At 34.8% G+C, this 15,606-nt stretch overlaps 1 protein-coding gene across 3 annotated transcripts in view; it reads left to right on the forward strand.

The window, feature by feature from the left end:
• The window catches only part of LOC136034364 (cytochrome P450 4C1-like), a 290,741-nt gene that overhangs the window by 256,310 nt on the left and 18,825 nt on the right, over positions 1-15,606 (forward strand). For all 3 annotated transcript variants that reach the window (XM_065715508.1, XM_065715507.1, XM_065715506.1), the window contains exons 6-7: positions 4,080-4,149; positions 7,058-7,242. In XM_065715508.1, the coding sequence (XP_065571580.1) occupies positions 4,080-4,149; positions 7,058-7,242 (255 nt within the window). The remainder of the gene's footprint in view (positions 1-4,079; positions 4,150-7,057; positions 7,243-15,606) is intronic.

The following is a 15,606-nucleotide window of genomic DNA, read 5'->3' on the forward strand; positions in this document are numbered from 1 at the left end:
AAAACCTGAACGAACTAAACAATTATAGAATTCATCTTTACCATGTGGCTAATTTTTAAGAAAATCCGCTCAATTAGAAACACAATTCAAAATAAATGGCGCTGCGACAACATTTCTCGAACCTCTGAAATTAGTTGAAAATTTCTTTAAGTATTTCTAGATAATTCTTTTGATATTTATTTAAAAGTTCGTTGTAATGAAAACTAAATTTTTTAAATTGCCAAGTTAATTTATTTGCAGAAAAACCTCTTGATATCAATTTTTGGCTTAAGATTTAACATCTATTTTTAAAATCAATATAATTACTACAAATCCTTGCATAACGAAGTAACTGTGAGAAAAACGCTGAATATGTGATATTTGAGTGTATATTACTTTCAGGGAATGGGGAACTAATCACTTCAAAATCAAAATCATCCGTTTTATTATACATTTTAAAACTTAATTTATTATTATCACAAATATTAATATTTAAATCTAAGAAATGATCTTCATGACCAGCGCCATGACTAAGCCCAAGAATAAGCTCTGATGGATATATAGTTTTAGAAATATCATTGAAATCCTTACAATTTAAGACCAAAATATCATCTAAATATCTATTATTATTTGACAAAGCATGTTTTAAATTAATTGGATTATTCTTATCCATCATATATTTATATTCTAGTTGACTTAAAAACAAGTCAGCTATAAATGGGCTGACATTCCCCCCCCCCATGGGAATTCCCACAATTTGCTTGTACAAATCACCCCCAAATCTTATATAAGTATTGTATAAAACAAATTCCAATAACTCAAAAATCATATCCAAGCTGTAACATCTCAAGTTAACTGTAGTATTAAAGCAATTTGTCCATATAGCTTTTTTATTATAAATGTCTATTTTTAAGAACCTTTTACTAGATAAGAGGAAAGATTTCTTGATAACAGTTTTTAAATTATCAAACACTACATTAAGTGATAAATTAGTATACATTGTCGCAAAATCGAAAGACTCAATTCTTTTAGCTGAAACCATTGTTAAAGAATCTATCACCTGCAGTGAATTATTAACACTCCAATATGGATTAAAATTCGAAAATTTTTTAATACCAGAACAATAGGTTTTAAGTTTATTTACAATTTCCTTTAAAATTAAAGAAAGGTCAGTAGCAGCAATACGGGTGGGACATTTAGCTGCTCCAGCAATAAACCGTGGTTTAGGGGGATTCTTATGAAATTTTACAGTCCACTATAGGAAAGGGAACTTTTTATCATTGTCATTTATTTTAATATTAAAATTTTTAAAAAGTATTTCTTCAGTCTTTTCAATTAAATTCTCATCCTCTATATTTACCTTTTCGTAAACATTAGTTGTGCATAACTCCCTTTTTAAGATATCACAATACAGCTTCTGACAAATTATGGCAAAATCATTATTAGCTTTATCCACTGGCACAATTACAAATTCATTCTTTAGATTAGCAATTGCTTGTTTAATCTTCGCATTATAAAATAATGATTTAGTGTTACTATTTTTTAAGTTAGAATATATTTTATTTCTTATTCTACCAATAATTAAATTCTTCCAACTTTGAAAACTCTCTTTATTTTTATTCTCTTTCTTACACCACTTATCAATAAATAAATCAAAATCATTTTCCAAGCCATCAAGAACACTCGATGGTTTCAGATGATGAGAAAGACGGAAATTAGCCCCTTTATTCATTATAATTTGAAGATCATCTTGCTTTATTGTTGACAAGTCCCCTGTTATAACATGTTTGTAAGTAGGATTTACAAATGGGCCAAGTTGCTTACAATTACAAACCGGTTTCCAATTTATATCACTATCTAGTCTTTTAAGTATTAAATTATAATTAAAAATAATTTGCCCAATAGTTTTTGAAAATTTATAAGTTAAAACTGGACTATCATTATAATTCAAATTACTAGGAAGGGCCTGTTTCACATGCCGCCGATTTAAAATTTCTGGTAAATTAATATCTTCAATCTGCTTACAAGTAAAATTAATAGATAAATATAATCTGTTATCCTTATTACTAATCTTATCGAACTTTTTCTTTTTTGAAATAAATTTCGTTTTAGTTAGAATGCAAATTGTATCACATATTACTTTAAAACTACAATCAAGAGCTGTATTATTCTTAGCAATCCAGAAAAGTTTGATTAAATTCCTCTTGGATAAATTATTTAGACATTTTATTACAGAAATCATACCCCTAGATTCAAGTAGCTGGCATAGATCTATAGAAAGCATATGTACATCTAATTCATTTTTTCTATTATTTTTCCTATGTCCTCTCGATCGTTTTTTACGTTTAGTAGGACAAGTAAAAGAAGGATGGTCCATAAAACCATCAATACATTTAACAACAACATGAGACATGTCACCATATTTTGCTACACGATCATTTAGCCCAAAAGGATAAGCTGTACCAAGAGTATTGATCCAGAAATCCTCCTGTTTACGTAGTCTATTATTCTTCTCTTCTTTATTTAAATTTTCTAATTCTAAATTTTCTAAAATTGTTACAGTTATATCTGATATGGAACATTTACCATTATTACAATGTTGAACTAGATAGTTATTAGTTTTTTCATTATTAACTGTTGTCTTATGTCCAGAAAACTTTTATATATATTATTAGTTGTTTCCCCCACATATTGTAGGCAGCATTTATTACATTCTAATAGGTAAATTACATTGGTTGTTCTACAATTAACATTACCACGTAACTTGCATGCAAAATTTTTATTATACAATGTACTCTTAACAGAAGTCCGTGGGACAAAATGATCTTGGCAAAGAAAACAACGACTTTTACACTTACTAACTTTCAAAAAATCGTTCCGAGTTCCGAGGCTAATATTTGTGTTTTGTTGCATAAAAAGTTATTGAAAATAAATCCAAAACAAACCAACATCCAAATCAAAATCCAACAATCAAAGTCCAAAAAACATGCCAAGATCAATAGGTCAATAAATACATAAACAAAAACATGAAAGAACATGAAATTTGCATAAGTACCATCTCACCAATAATTAACAATATCAGGTTAAAAACCTGGACCAGGGTAAAGGTCTGTCGGGGAGAAAACTAAAAAAAATTTTCTCCACCAGCACTGGATCCAACCTGGAATAATATCATGAAAAGAGAAATCACCAATGCCCGGCGTTCCCGTTGTAGTTGTGTCCCTGTGTCCCAGTCGTCATTTATAGTCGACAAACATGACATCAGTCGACACACAAACATGACGTCAGTCGACACACACGTCCCAATCGTCATTTGTGTCCCGGTGTCCCAGTCTGTAATTTCTCTTTGAGTGTCCCGGTCGTCATTTATATTCCCTGTGTCCCGGTCTGTATATACATTCGTTTTTGAATTGCTATATGATGAAATAATTTTTTTGTTTTTTTTCCTTTTTTTTCTTTTTAGTTTTTTTTTTTGGTTTTTACCTTTTTTTTAACTTTTTTAGTTTTTTTTTATTTTTTATTTTTAGTTTTTTTTGTAGTTTTTACCTTTTTTTTAGTTTTCTTTTTCTCCTTTATTTTTCAGTTTTTTTCCTTTTTTTAGTTTTTTTTTCTTTTTCAGTTTTTAGTTTTTTTAGTTTTTTAGTTTTTATTATTTTTTTTCTTTTTAGTTTTTTTTGTAGTTTTTACTTTTTTTAGTTTTTTTTTCTTTTTTAGTTTTTTGTTTTTTACCTTTTGTTAGTTTTTTTTAGTTTTTTAGCTTTTTTAGTTTTTTTTTAGTATTTTCTTTTTAGCTTTTTTGTAGTTTTTGCCTTTTTTAGTTTTTTTTCTTCTTTTGTATTAATGCTAAAGCCAAGGTTCGAACCTGGAACCTCTCGGACCTAGAACCTGGAACATAACGCTTTACCAACTCAGCTACTTCGGCTTGAATACATTCGTTTTTGAATTGGTATATGATGAAATAATTCAGACGTCATATGCGGACAGACAGACAGACACACAAACAAACAACTTATTTTTATATATATATAGATTTCAATTATTAATTATTTTAATATTTATTTAATTATTTAATAAATTATGAGGACTTATTTCTGTTTTAGAATGTGCAATGGGCGTTGAGGTTGAGGCACAGTGTTCAGAAGAGTCAGAATATGTCAAAGCAGTCAAAAGGTTTGTATCTTATATAATTTTCTGTATAACAAACAAAATTGAATCATATGGCTGATTTCTGAATAGTAACTATACCTTGGTAAAACATCTGCCATACCCCCCCCCCAAAAAAAAACAAACTTTTTTATACCTTTTTATACAAAATACCTCTTTATACCTTTTTTATAATATTTTTATACCTTTGGGAATAAATACAATAATACAAAATACCTTTTTTATACAAAATAAAACTTTCATACCTAGGCATAATGGCAAATAAGTTAAAAGTATAGGTTACATTTTAGACTATCTTTTAACTTGGCTATCTTGGATAAGAGTTTTGTTTGACGAATAGAACTCCCAAAAATTGATTATGAGGCTAAATTGGTGAAACATCTGTCATATCCCCCCCCCCCAACCTATCACGGCACCTATTTTTCAGACTCATTTAAAAGATGCTACCAATAAAATAATTTGTCATAACAATGATAATAACACACAAAATAATACCAATTATATAGCCGTACGACTTATATTGTGACTACAACTATGTTGTCTGACAAAAGATAATACGAATAATGTAATCATACAACTATTTTTGACCATAATTATACAGTTACAATATAAAATCTTATCAATGAAATCATTCCAGTAATGTAGCCATACAACTGTTTTGGCTATATAAGAAATAACTGTTATCTGCAAATAATAAAACACATAAAAAACTGCCAGTGTAAAACCATGTGATAAAAATAGGCATTAAAGGGTACTGAAAAATGTCACTCAAATGAAGCTTAAATAAGAATTAGCAAAAAAGATTATTAAATGGCCTTCCTGGGAGTTTTTTTTTTTCGTTTCTTATGATGTAACAGTTAATTTTTTTTTCTTCGGGAGGTTGGCTATATATTTGTAGAGCTGACAGATTTGGAAATGACATTTAATTACATTTTGTTTTTCACTGTCTTGGTAAAAACGAAGTCATTATTTCTTGGAATTAATTTGTTCAGGCATAATATGAAAGTAAGAATGTCGTTGCAGTTACTTATTTTTATTTTGAGTTAAATACAGGGTCGTACACTACATGCTATATAAAATTTCTCAGTGGTGTTGATTGATAACATCTGAGTTATTTGCATGACTAGAAGTTAGAAAATTTGCCGAAACATTTTTGTTCTTTATGTTTCAGTTCAGAACTATACGGAACGAAGCCTTGGTTACTCTAATTTTATAAAATTGTATCCTCTTAATGCCCCCCTTCCTTCTAAATGTATCTGTAAAGCCGCTGTTTGCCTTATTGGCATTCTTAAAATCTGTCGGGGGTATGTTTTCTAGGATTTTTGACCATTCTGATCAAAAGGCTCTTGAATTTGTGATCCAGTGACCTATTAGGTCATCGGATGCCTGGAGAAGGGGCACAAAGAGTGCAAGAGAGCAATACACGAGGGTCGTCCAAAAAGTAACCTCTGTTTTTAAATAAAAATTCAGCCACTTGAGACGCAACAATAATATTTTATATATTTCAAATGTGAAATTTTTGTATTTTCCACATTCAGGGTTGCCACCACGGTCAGTTCCTAAAGTACTACTATTGCCCAAATTTGCGTGCTGCATTGGGATTTTCGTCGCTACAATCAAAAACTTGACTGTAATAGTGCTAAAATAGCAGTTTTGTGCTAAAGGTGGCAACTCTGAGCACGTGCTACATTGCTACACATAATGAAAAAGTGCTAAAATAGCACTTTCATGCGACAGGTTGCAACCCTGTTTACATTGTCCCCAAACAATTTGAAGCACATGTCACATCTTTTAACACTTTTTTAAAATTTCCTATGCATACAAATTTGCCGCCTGGGAATTTAGCCAACTTATAACGGCATTTTTAAGGTCTTCTTCATTGTCAAAGCGCTGAATTGCAAGTCAATGTTTTATGTACGCGAAAAGATGACAGTCTGTAGAGGCTAAGTTGGGGTTTTAGGGGGGAAATGATCAAAAACGTGGTTTGAAAGTGGCCAAAATATTATTTGTTCTTCGAGCTGTGTGAGGACGAACGCTCACATGCAAAAACACAACATCACATGTGAGAAGACTACTATGCTTGCTTTGGATTGCCCTTCTTAGCCTTTTCAGCGTTCCACTGTAGTATTCATAATTAATAGTCGTACCACGCTCTATAAAATCAATGTGCAAGGTGCTCTTCTTGCCGCAAAAACCGTTCATAACTTTCCTCTCAGACAAAGTTTGTCGGCCTACTGCTCCTGTCTTCATCGTGAATATTTGTTTTGTCGTATTAAAAATCGTACCCATTGACGGAGCACACTATCATTCATAATGCTAGGACCATAAACTTCAAACGATTCATGATGAATTACCGCTGATGAGCTGTTTTTTGTGCCAAAAGAAATATTATAACGCTACGCAGGGTTTTCTACTCTGGCGCTTATGTTTTGGGGTAATGTCTAGCAAACGTGCAACAGTACAATGCTCCACTTTGCACAGCTAGAAGTGCACTGATTCAACGCGTAAAGTGTTGTGCGAATGGTGGCTCTCCACCCACTAATTCTTGCGCCACGCATGAACGGAGGATACTTTCTGGACGACCCTCGTGTATACATAGTGGGACAATGTTTTAACGCCACTGCGGTTTTCAGCCACCATATATTTTCCGCCACCTTTTAATTCAGGTAGGTCAGATTAGACATAGACAAAATAGATACAAATATTGACAAAACATGGACACAGACATAGATATAGACATAAACTAACCTAACCTGTCTATTCTGACACAATTGATCTTCTAGATGATACAAGATTTTCTGGGTGGTAGAAAACCGCGGTGGCGTTTTAACACCCACTCTATAAATGAGCCTATATTAGTTATTGCATTAGAAATAATATACTTAAAAAAATTCCCCCTTCTTTGTCATTTCAGAGCAAGTGTTATAGCCAACGCGAGAAGCGTCCAGCCATGGTACTATTCAGATTTCGTATTCTATTTGTCTGCTACTGGTCGGGAACAGAAGAAACTGCTGAGAATGCTGCATGATTTTACTCGTAAGATCATCGAGCAACGGCGAGAAGAATTTCGGAATAAGGAAGTTGATGATGAAACTACTAGTAAGTTTTCCGTTTATTGGCTGGCTTAAAATTACCGTATTTGCATTAAGGCCACGTAAAGTTTTCCCTTATTGGCTGGCTGAAAATTACTGTAATTACATTAAGATTGCATAAGGCTCCCCCTTCTTGGCTGGCTGAAAATTACCATATTGACGCTAAGGTTGTGTAAGGTTACCCCTTCTAGGCTGGCTGAAAATTACCGTATTTGCATTAAGGCCACGTAAAGTTTTCCCTTATTGGCTGGCTGAAAATTACTGTAATTACATTAAGAATGCATAAGGCTTCCCCTTCTTGGCTGGCTGAAAATTACCATATTGACGCTAAGGTTGTGTAAGGTTACCCCTTCTAGGCTGGCTGAAAATTACCGTATTTGCATTAAGGCCACGTAAGGTTTTCCCTTATTGGCTGGCTGAAAATTACTGTAATTACATTAAGATTGCATAAGGTTCCCCCTTCTTGACTGGCTGAAAATTACCATATTGACGCTAAGGTTGTGTAAGGTTACCCCTTCTAGGCTGGCTGAAAATTACCGTATTTGCATTAAGGCCACGTAAGGTTTTCCCTTATTGGCTGGCTGAAAAGTACTGTAATTACATTAAGAATGCATAAGGCTCCCCCTTCTTGGATGGCTGAAAATTACCATATTGACGCTAAGGTTGTGTAAGGTTACCCCTTCTAGGCTGGCTGAAAATTACCGTATTTGCATTAAGGCCACGTAAGGTTTTCCCTTATTGGCTGGCTGAAAATTACTGTAATTACATTAAGATTGCATAAGGTTCCTCCTTCTTGACTGGCTGAAAATTACCATATTGACGCTAAGGTTGTGTAAGGTTACCCCTTCTAGGCTGGCTGAAAAGTGTCGTATTTACACTAAGGCTGCCCATTCTTGGATGACTGAAATTTACCGTATTTACATTAAGGTTGCGTAAGCTTCAAACTACTAGTAAGATTGATAGTGTTATCCAAGACTCAAAGTGCCGAAACGTTTTCAATGTATTCTCTCTGAATAGCCCGGATTGATAACCAATAGTCGTTCATTTTTTCAACTCAATTATAGCAGGCGTAAAAATATCAAAAAATAGCTTATCCAGTTCAAACTAATAATATACTGAACGCCAAGTATTGTCAAGTGATAGTGATCTCATCGTTCTTATCTAGGTGACCTCTTTTATGATAACATGGCTAAATAGGTTGTATCCCTGCACACATGCATGATTAGTATCAGTCTGGGTGTGTCCAGATATTTACTTTGTATGAAAAAGATTTAGCCTTTCCTTTTTTACGAAAAGCTGAACTACTAAGTAAAATCATTTCAACATTCGGTAAAAGCTACCAGATTCTGATGCTGGTCCTTTAAACATATTTTCATTCTCAGTTATGATTGACCCATCAATTTGCATAAGATATACACTATGATCCAACATTCAAAGGGCTGAAGCATAAATTGAATACGAAATCTTTTTTTTATAAGCCCTTGTTGACAGCAAATTGTCATTAACGCTTTCTTTATTCTTTATTAATCCTTTTAATGTTTCCCTTTTAATGTGCATTTGGACCAACGAGAAGAGTTTCAAAATAATAAATTTGATTCTGACAGATGGCACAACAGTATAATAGAAACGTTTGAATTTTTATTTAGATTAAAGTACCACACTTATAAAATCAACTTACAACAAGACAGACTGAGAGATAGAACTCGGTATGTCTTCTTTATTCAAAAAAAGAAACAACAACAAAATTGCGCCCTTCTCAAAAGAAATATAAGGGGGGAGGGTAGTTGAGTAAAAAGTAATTGGAGATAGGGATTATAATCATCAAATAACTCTTAATATAATAGAATAGCTCGCTACTGTAAGCCGAAAGAGCCATCTTAATCAAAATCTCTTTAAATGTAAGCAGGAATGGTGATTCACTTATTAAAAGATAACTTGTATTTATTTGCAATGAAAGGAAGTTCCTAGCTATTGATAAACTACCTACAATATTGATTTTTAATAAAAAGCTGCAGTTTTTATGAATTTTCTGTTAATAATAATTATGTTAAATTCAAAGAAACTCCATGTCTAAATAAAAACAAAAAAACTGGTTTAGGTCAAGAATATCAAGAAATAAAAATGAAGTTTTATTTTCAGATTATTTTCATCCTAGGCTGAGCTAAAAATGATCTAAAATTGTTATTGACTAAATCCAAACAACCTGTAGTATTCGTAGATTTGAAGTTAAAAATAATTAATAGTTTTTTCTACGTATGCGACGTATAAAACTCTCACGATTTAGTATGGAAATGAAAACTTTAATCTATGCAAACAACCAAGATTCCTGAATACTATTGATCTAAAATTTGCTAATCTGCACTTTAAAATCTCAGGATTAATTTTGTATATACCTGAATTTTAAAAACATCCACTCTTTACATCTATACTAGGTGTAAAGGCTATACAGACGTATTGTGCTTTGTGTGTTAATCCTGTAACAGAGAGAACTATCCCCCTTATTCCTTAAACATAATTTTGTCTTTCCTTCAGAATATTTGTTTCTTCACAGATTAAAAAAAACTAGTTTTTATGGCACTTGGTATTAACCAAGTGACATATAGCAGTCGCCAATTCTGTCGGTCTGTCTGTCGGTTCCGGTTTTGCTACTTTAGGCACTTCCAGGTAAGCTAGGACGATGAAATTTGGCAAGCGTATCAGGGACCGGACCAGATTAAATTAGAAATAGTCGTTTTCCCGATTTGACCATCTGGGGGGAGTGGGGGCCCGGTTAATTCGCAAAAAATAGAAAAAATGAAGTATTTTTAACTTATCAGCGGGTGATTGGATCTTAATGAAATTTGATGTTTGGAATGATATTGTGTCTCAGAGCTCTTATTTTAAATTCCGACCGGATCTGATGACATTGGGGGGAGTTGGAGGGGGAAAACCTAAAGTCCCGGTTTCGCTACTTTAGGCACTTCCAGGTAAGCTAGGACGATGAAATTTGGCAAGCGTACCAGGGACCGGACCAGATTAAATTAGAAATAGTCGTTTTCCCGATTTGACCATCTGGGGGGGGGGGGGGGTAGGGGCCGGTTAATTCGGAAAAATAGAAAAAATGAAGTATTTTTAACTTATGAGCGGGTGATTGGATCTTAATGAAATTTGATGTTTGGAATGATATTGTGTCTCAGAGCTCTTATTTTAAATCCCGACTGGGTCTGATGACATTGGGGGGAGTTGGAGGGGGGAAACCTAAAATCTTGGAAAACACTTAGAGTAGAGGGATCGGGATGAAACTTGATGGGAAAAATAAGCGCAAGTCCCAGATACATGATTGACATAATCGGAACTGATTTGCTCTCTTTTGGGTAGTTGGGGGGGGGGGAGTAATTCTTAAAAATTAGAAAAATGAGGTATTTTCAACTTACGAACGGGTGATCGGATCTCAATGAAATTTGATGTTTAGAAGGATATCGTGGCTCAGAGCTCTTATTTTTAACCCGACCGGATCTGGTGACATTGGGGGGGGGGCAGTTGGGAGGGAGAAACCTAAAAATTGGAAAACATTTAGAGTGGAGGGATCGGGATGAAACTTGGTGAAAAAAACACGAGTCTTAGATACATGATTGACATAACCAGAACGGATCCGCTCTCTTTGGGGTAGTTGGGGGGGGGGGGGTATTTCTGAAAAAATAAAAAAATGAGGTATTTTTAACTTACGGATTGGAACGGGTGATCGGATCTCAATGAAATTTGATATTTATAAGGATATCGTGGCTCAGAGCTCTTATTTTTAACCCGACCGGATCTGGTGACATTGGGGGGGGGGGCAGTTGGGAGGGAGAAACCTAAAAATTGGAAAACACTTAGAGTGGAGGGATCGGGATGAAACTTGGTGAAAAAAACACGAGTCCTAGATACATGATTGACATAACCAGAACGGATCCGCTCTCTTTGGGGTAGTTGGGGGTGGGTTAATTCTGAAAAATTAGAAAAAATGAGGCATTTTTAACTTACGAACGGGTGATTGGATCTCCATGAAATTTCATTTTTAGAAGGATATCGTGTCTCAAAGCTCTTATTTTAAATCCTGTCCGGATCTGGTGACATTGGGGGAAGTTTGGGGTGGGGAGACCTAAAATGATGGGAAACGCTTAGATTGGAGGGATTGGGATGAAACTTGGTTGGAAAAATAAGCAGAAGTCTTGCATACGTGATTTACATAATTGGAACGGATCCGCTCAATTGCGGGGGGGGGGGGGGTAATTCTGAAAAATAAGAAAAATGACGTATTTTTAACTTACGAAGGAGTGATCGGATCTTCATGAAACTTCATATTTAGAAGGACCTCGTAACTCCGATATCTTATTTTAAATCTCAACCGGATCAAGCGTAATTGGGGGGGGGGGCAGTTGGGGGGACCGGAAATCTTAGAAAATACTTAAAGCGGTGAGATCAGGATGAAACTGGATGGGAAGAATAGAAACCTGTCTAAGATACGTGATTGACATAACTGGACCGGATCTGCTCTTTTTGGTTGAATTGGGGGGGGGGGGGGGTAATTTTGAAAATTGAGGTATTTGTAACTTACGAAAGGGTGACCAGATCTTAATGAAATTTGATATTTAGAAGGATCTTGTGCTTTAAAGTTCTAATTTCAAATTCCGACAAAATCCTGTGACATTCGGGGGAGTTGGGGGGAGGGGTTCAGTGATTTGGCGAGTTCGGTGCTTCTGGACGTGCTAGGGCGATGAAAATTGGTAGGCGTGTCGGGGAGCTGCACAATTTGACTTGATAAGGTCGTTTTCCCAGGTTCGACCATCTGGGGGGCAAAAGGGAGAGGAAAAATTAGAAAAAATTAGGTATTTATAACTTACGAGTGGGTGATCGGATCTTAATGAATTTTGATATTTAGAAGGACTTTGTGACTCAGAGCTCTTATTTTAAATCTTGACCGGCATTAAGCCTCTTATTTTCCTTTTTAAATCAATCTATTGATTCATAGAATTTTGTTAGAGCTCATACCATATGATCTCTTGGATCTTAGCTCTTCTCGCCTCGTCACAAGTGCCATATGAGCTCTTAGCTCTTGTTTTTAACTGAAAGTAAGGAGCGACATTAAAACTTAAAACGAACAGAAATTACTCCGTATATGAAATGGGTTGTCCCCTCCGCAATCCCTCGTTCTTTACGCTAAAGTTTGGCTCTTTGCCACAATTCTACTTTTTAAAACAATTAAAAACGTTAGCGTAAAGAGCGAAGGATTGCGGCGGGGACAACCCATTTGATATACGGAGTAATTTCTGTTAGTTTTAAGTTCTAATGTCGCTCTTTACTTTCAGTTAAAAAAACTAGTTTTTTTTATTTAATTTCTGAACGTTTTTGAATTAATGTATGTTGGATTTTGGCTCTCCGCACATAAATTATTAAAACTAAATTTGTATATTAATTCTTTTTTTTGGCTAAATGGCTTTCTCTTAGATTTGATCAGACGATTTTGAGAAAAAAGAGGTGGGGAAGGAGGCCTAGTTGCCCTCCATTTTTCGGTTACTTAAAAAGGCAACTAGAACTTTTAATTTTTAACGAACGTATTATTAGTAAAAAATATACGTAACTTAAGAATTAACTTGCGTAACAAACTTTTATATTCTTATATTTTTATTATGTATACGAGAGGGTTTGTACCCTCGTTAATACCTTACTCTTTACACTAAATCGTAAGTTTTGTCCCAATTCTTTAAGAATGACCCCTGAATCAGAAAGGCCGTAGAATAAATAGTTGAAATTACTAAAAATACTTTAGCATAAAGAGCGAGGTATTTATCTCCTCCTAAATACATCGCTCTTTATGCTAAAGTATTTTTAGAACCCTTCATATGCCTTAATTTCTGTTTGTTTTAAGTTTCAATGCTACTCCTAACTTTCAATTGAAAAAACGTTTTCATGTTTTTTTTTATAGTAATGCTAGAAAATCCTGCGCCCTTTTCATTGAATTTTTCTTCCCCCATGACATATTCCTGATCCTCCCACATGGCCCCCTCCCCTCAACCCCACCCCCAAACCAAAAAAATCCCCCTGAAAACGTCTGTACACTTCCCAATAACCATTACTGTATGTAAACACTGGTCAAAGTTTGTAACTTACAGCCCCTCCCTTCTGGATTCTGGGGGTAAAGTCATTCCCAAAGACATAGTTACTATGGTTTTCGACTATGCGGAAGAAAATGACTATCTCAAAATTTGGATCCGTTGACTTTGGGAAAACATGAGCGTAGGAGGGGGCCTAGGTGCCCTCCAATTTTTTGGTCACTTAAAAAGGGCACTAGAACTTTTCATTTCCGTTAGAATTAGCCCTCTTGCGACATTCTAGGACCACTTGGTCGATACGATGACCCCCGGAAAAAAAAAACAACAAATAAACACGTACCCGTGACTTGTCTTCTGGGAAAAAATACGAAATTCCACATTTTTGTAGATAGGAGCTTGAAACTTTTATAGTAGGGTTCTCTGATACGCCGAATGGGATGGTGTGATTTTCGTTAAGATTCTATGACTTTTAGGGAGTGTTTCCCCCTGTTTTCCAAAAGAAGGCAAATTTTCTCAGGCTCGTAACTTTTGATGACAAAGATTAAATTTGACGAAATTTATATATTTAGAATCAGCATGAAAATTCGATTCTTTTGACGTATCTTTTAGCATCAAAATTCTGTTTTTTAGAGTTTCGTTTACTATTGAGCCGGGTCGCTCCTTACTACAGTTCGTTACCACGAACTGTTTGATAGGTATGTGGAAACGCATAATAGTCAATTAACAATTAAAGATTTTTATAAGAGGGGCGAAGGTAATGTATTTTAAGAGGTTTAAATTCTATACCAGTTTCTGATTTAATTCAAAAAGTTGGAAAGATTTTCCAGCTTAGAAAATTTAAACTGAAAGATTCTTTCCAAACAGCTACTACTACTACTACTACTACTAATAACTCACTGCAGAACCAAGCCGCCTGAGGCCAAACAAGCTACGCACGCTCCTCACCCAACCTAATCTATGTAAAGCCTCCCTCTTTACACCCTCCCAGGAAGTTCCCATTTCCTTTAAATCATTATTTATGACATCCTCCCAACCCAGACAAGGACGACCTGCTTTCCGTGTAGCCCCAGACGGTTGGCCAAAAAGGACAATCTTCGGTAATCTGTCATCCTTCATCCGTAGAACGTGGCCTAGCCATCTCAACCTTTCTTTCATTATAGCCCCAGAAAGCGGGATTGAACCACACTTTTCGTACAACCTGCTGTTTGAAATACGGTCAGTCAGCCGGGTACCCAGAACAATCCGTAGGCAATTTCTCTGGAAAATATCTAGTAAATTTTCATCTGCTTTTCGGAGTGCCCATGCTTCAGAGCCATGTTTGACCACTGTCATCACTGTAGCTTCCAATATTCTAATCTTGGTTTGTAGACTTATCTTTCTATTCTTCCAAACTTTTTTTAACTGTGAAAAAACACCCTGAGCCTTAGTTATTCTACTTTAAACATCTTCACTGCTCCCACCATCTTTACTAATAATACTACCAAGGTAACTGAAGCTCCCAACCTGATCAATCTTTTCGTTACCTAATGTCGCCTGTTCATCTTCACGTATTCCTAGCCTTAGTGACTTAGTCTTCTTAACATTAATTTTCAAGCCTATTTTAGCACCCTGAACTCGTAAAACCTCTAAAAATTCATTCATTTTGCTTTCCACACAGCACTATTTTTTATTACCCTCTCCACAAAAAAGACAACAATAAAACAAAAAAATGTTACGTCGCTATCCTTTGAAATCGGAAAAGTCAGTCTGAAAAGTCCGAAAAAGATAAGGCTTTGGATCTTAAAATCCGAAACGCTATTTTTGTTTTGCTTCTCATGCTCTTCCAGTTTCCTGCTGCTTTTTTCTTCTTTTTTTCTTTTATTTTAAAGTGCAATTTCACAAGTCACGTATACACATTTCAAAAATCTTGCGTAAACATCCCATCCCAATAAATGGAATCATTTAAAACAGCTCCAAGCTTGAATGTGGCATTTTCAGATCATTCAGATCGGGTTCAGCAATTGATGAGTGATCACTAGCCAGTAATCCTCAATAATATCAATCTGTACTGAGAAGCTACTAAACTATAAAAAACACTGCGATAAACATTCTTAAAGGAAACAGCATTGGAAAATAAAAAGAGAGAAAAACTTGTAGCAGGTTCAACTGATTAGTATTAGGTACTGTATCATCCAGAGCTCGGGCCCTGGAAATTTCTATTTATGTATTAGTTTTTCATTTTTTTACTACTTTATTTATTTATGACCCGTGAGAAGTACAAAAAAATACAACCCGGAGTAAAGTGACGGAAAAATAGAAGA

This window comes from Artemia franciscana, chromosome 13 (assembly GCF_032884065.1).
Source record: "Artemia franciscana chromosome 13, ASM3288406v1, whole genome shotgun sequence".
Lineage (NCBI taxonomy): Eukaryota > Metazoa > Arthropoda > Branchiopoda > Anostraca > Artemiidae > Artemia > Artemia franciscana.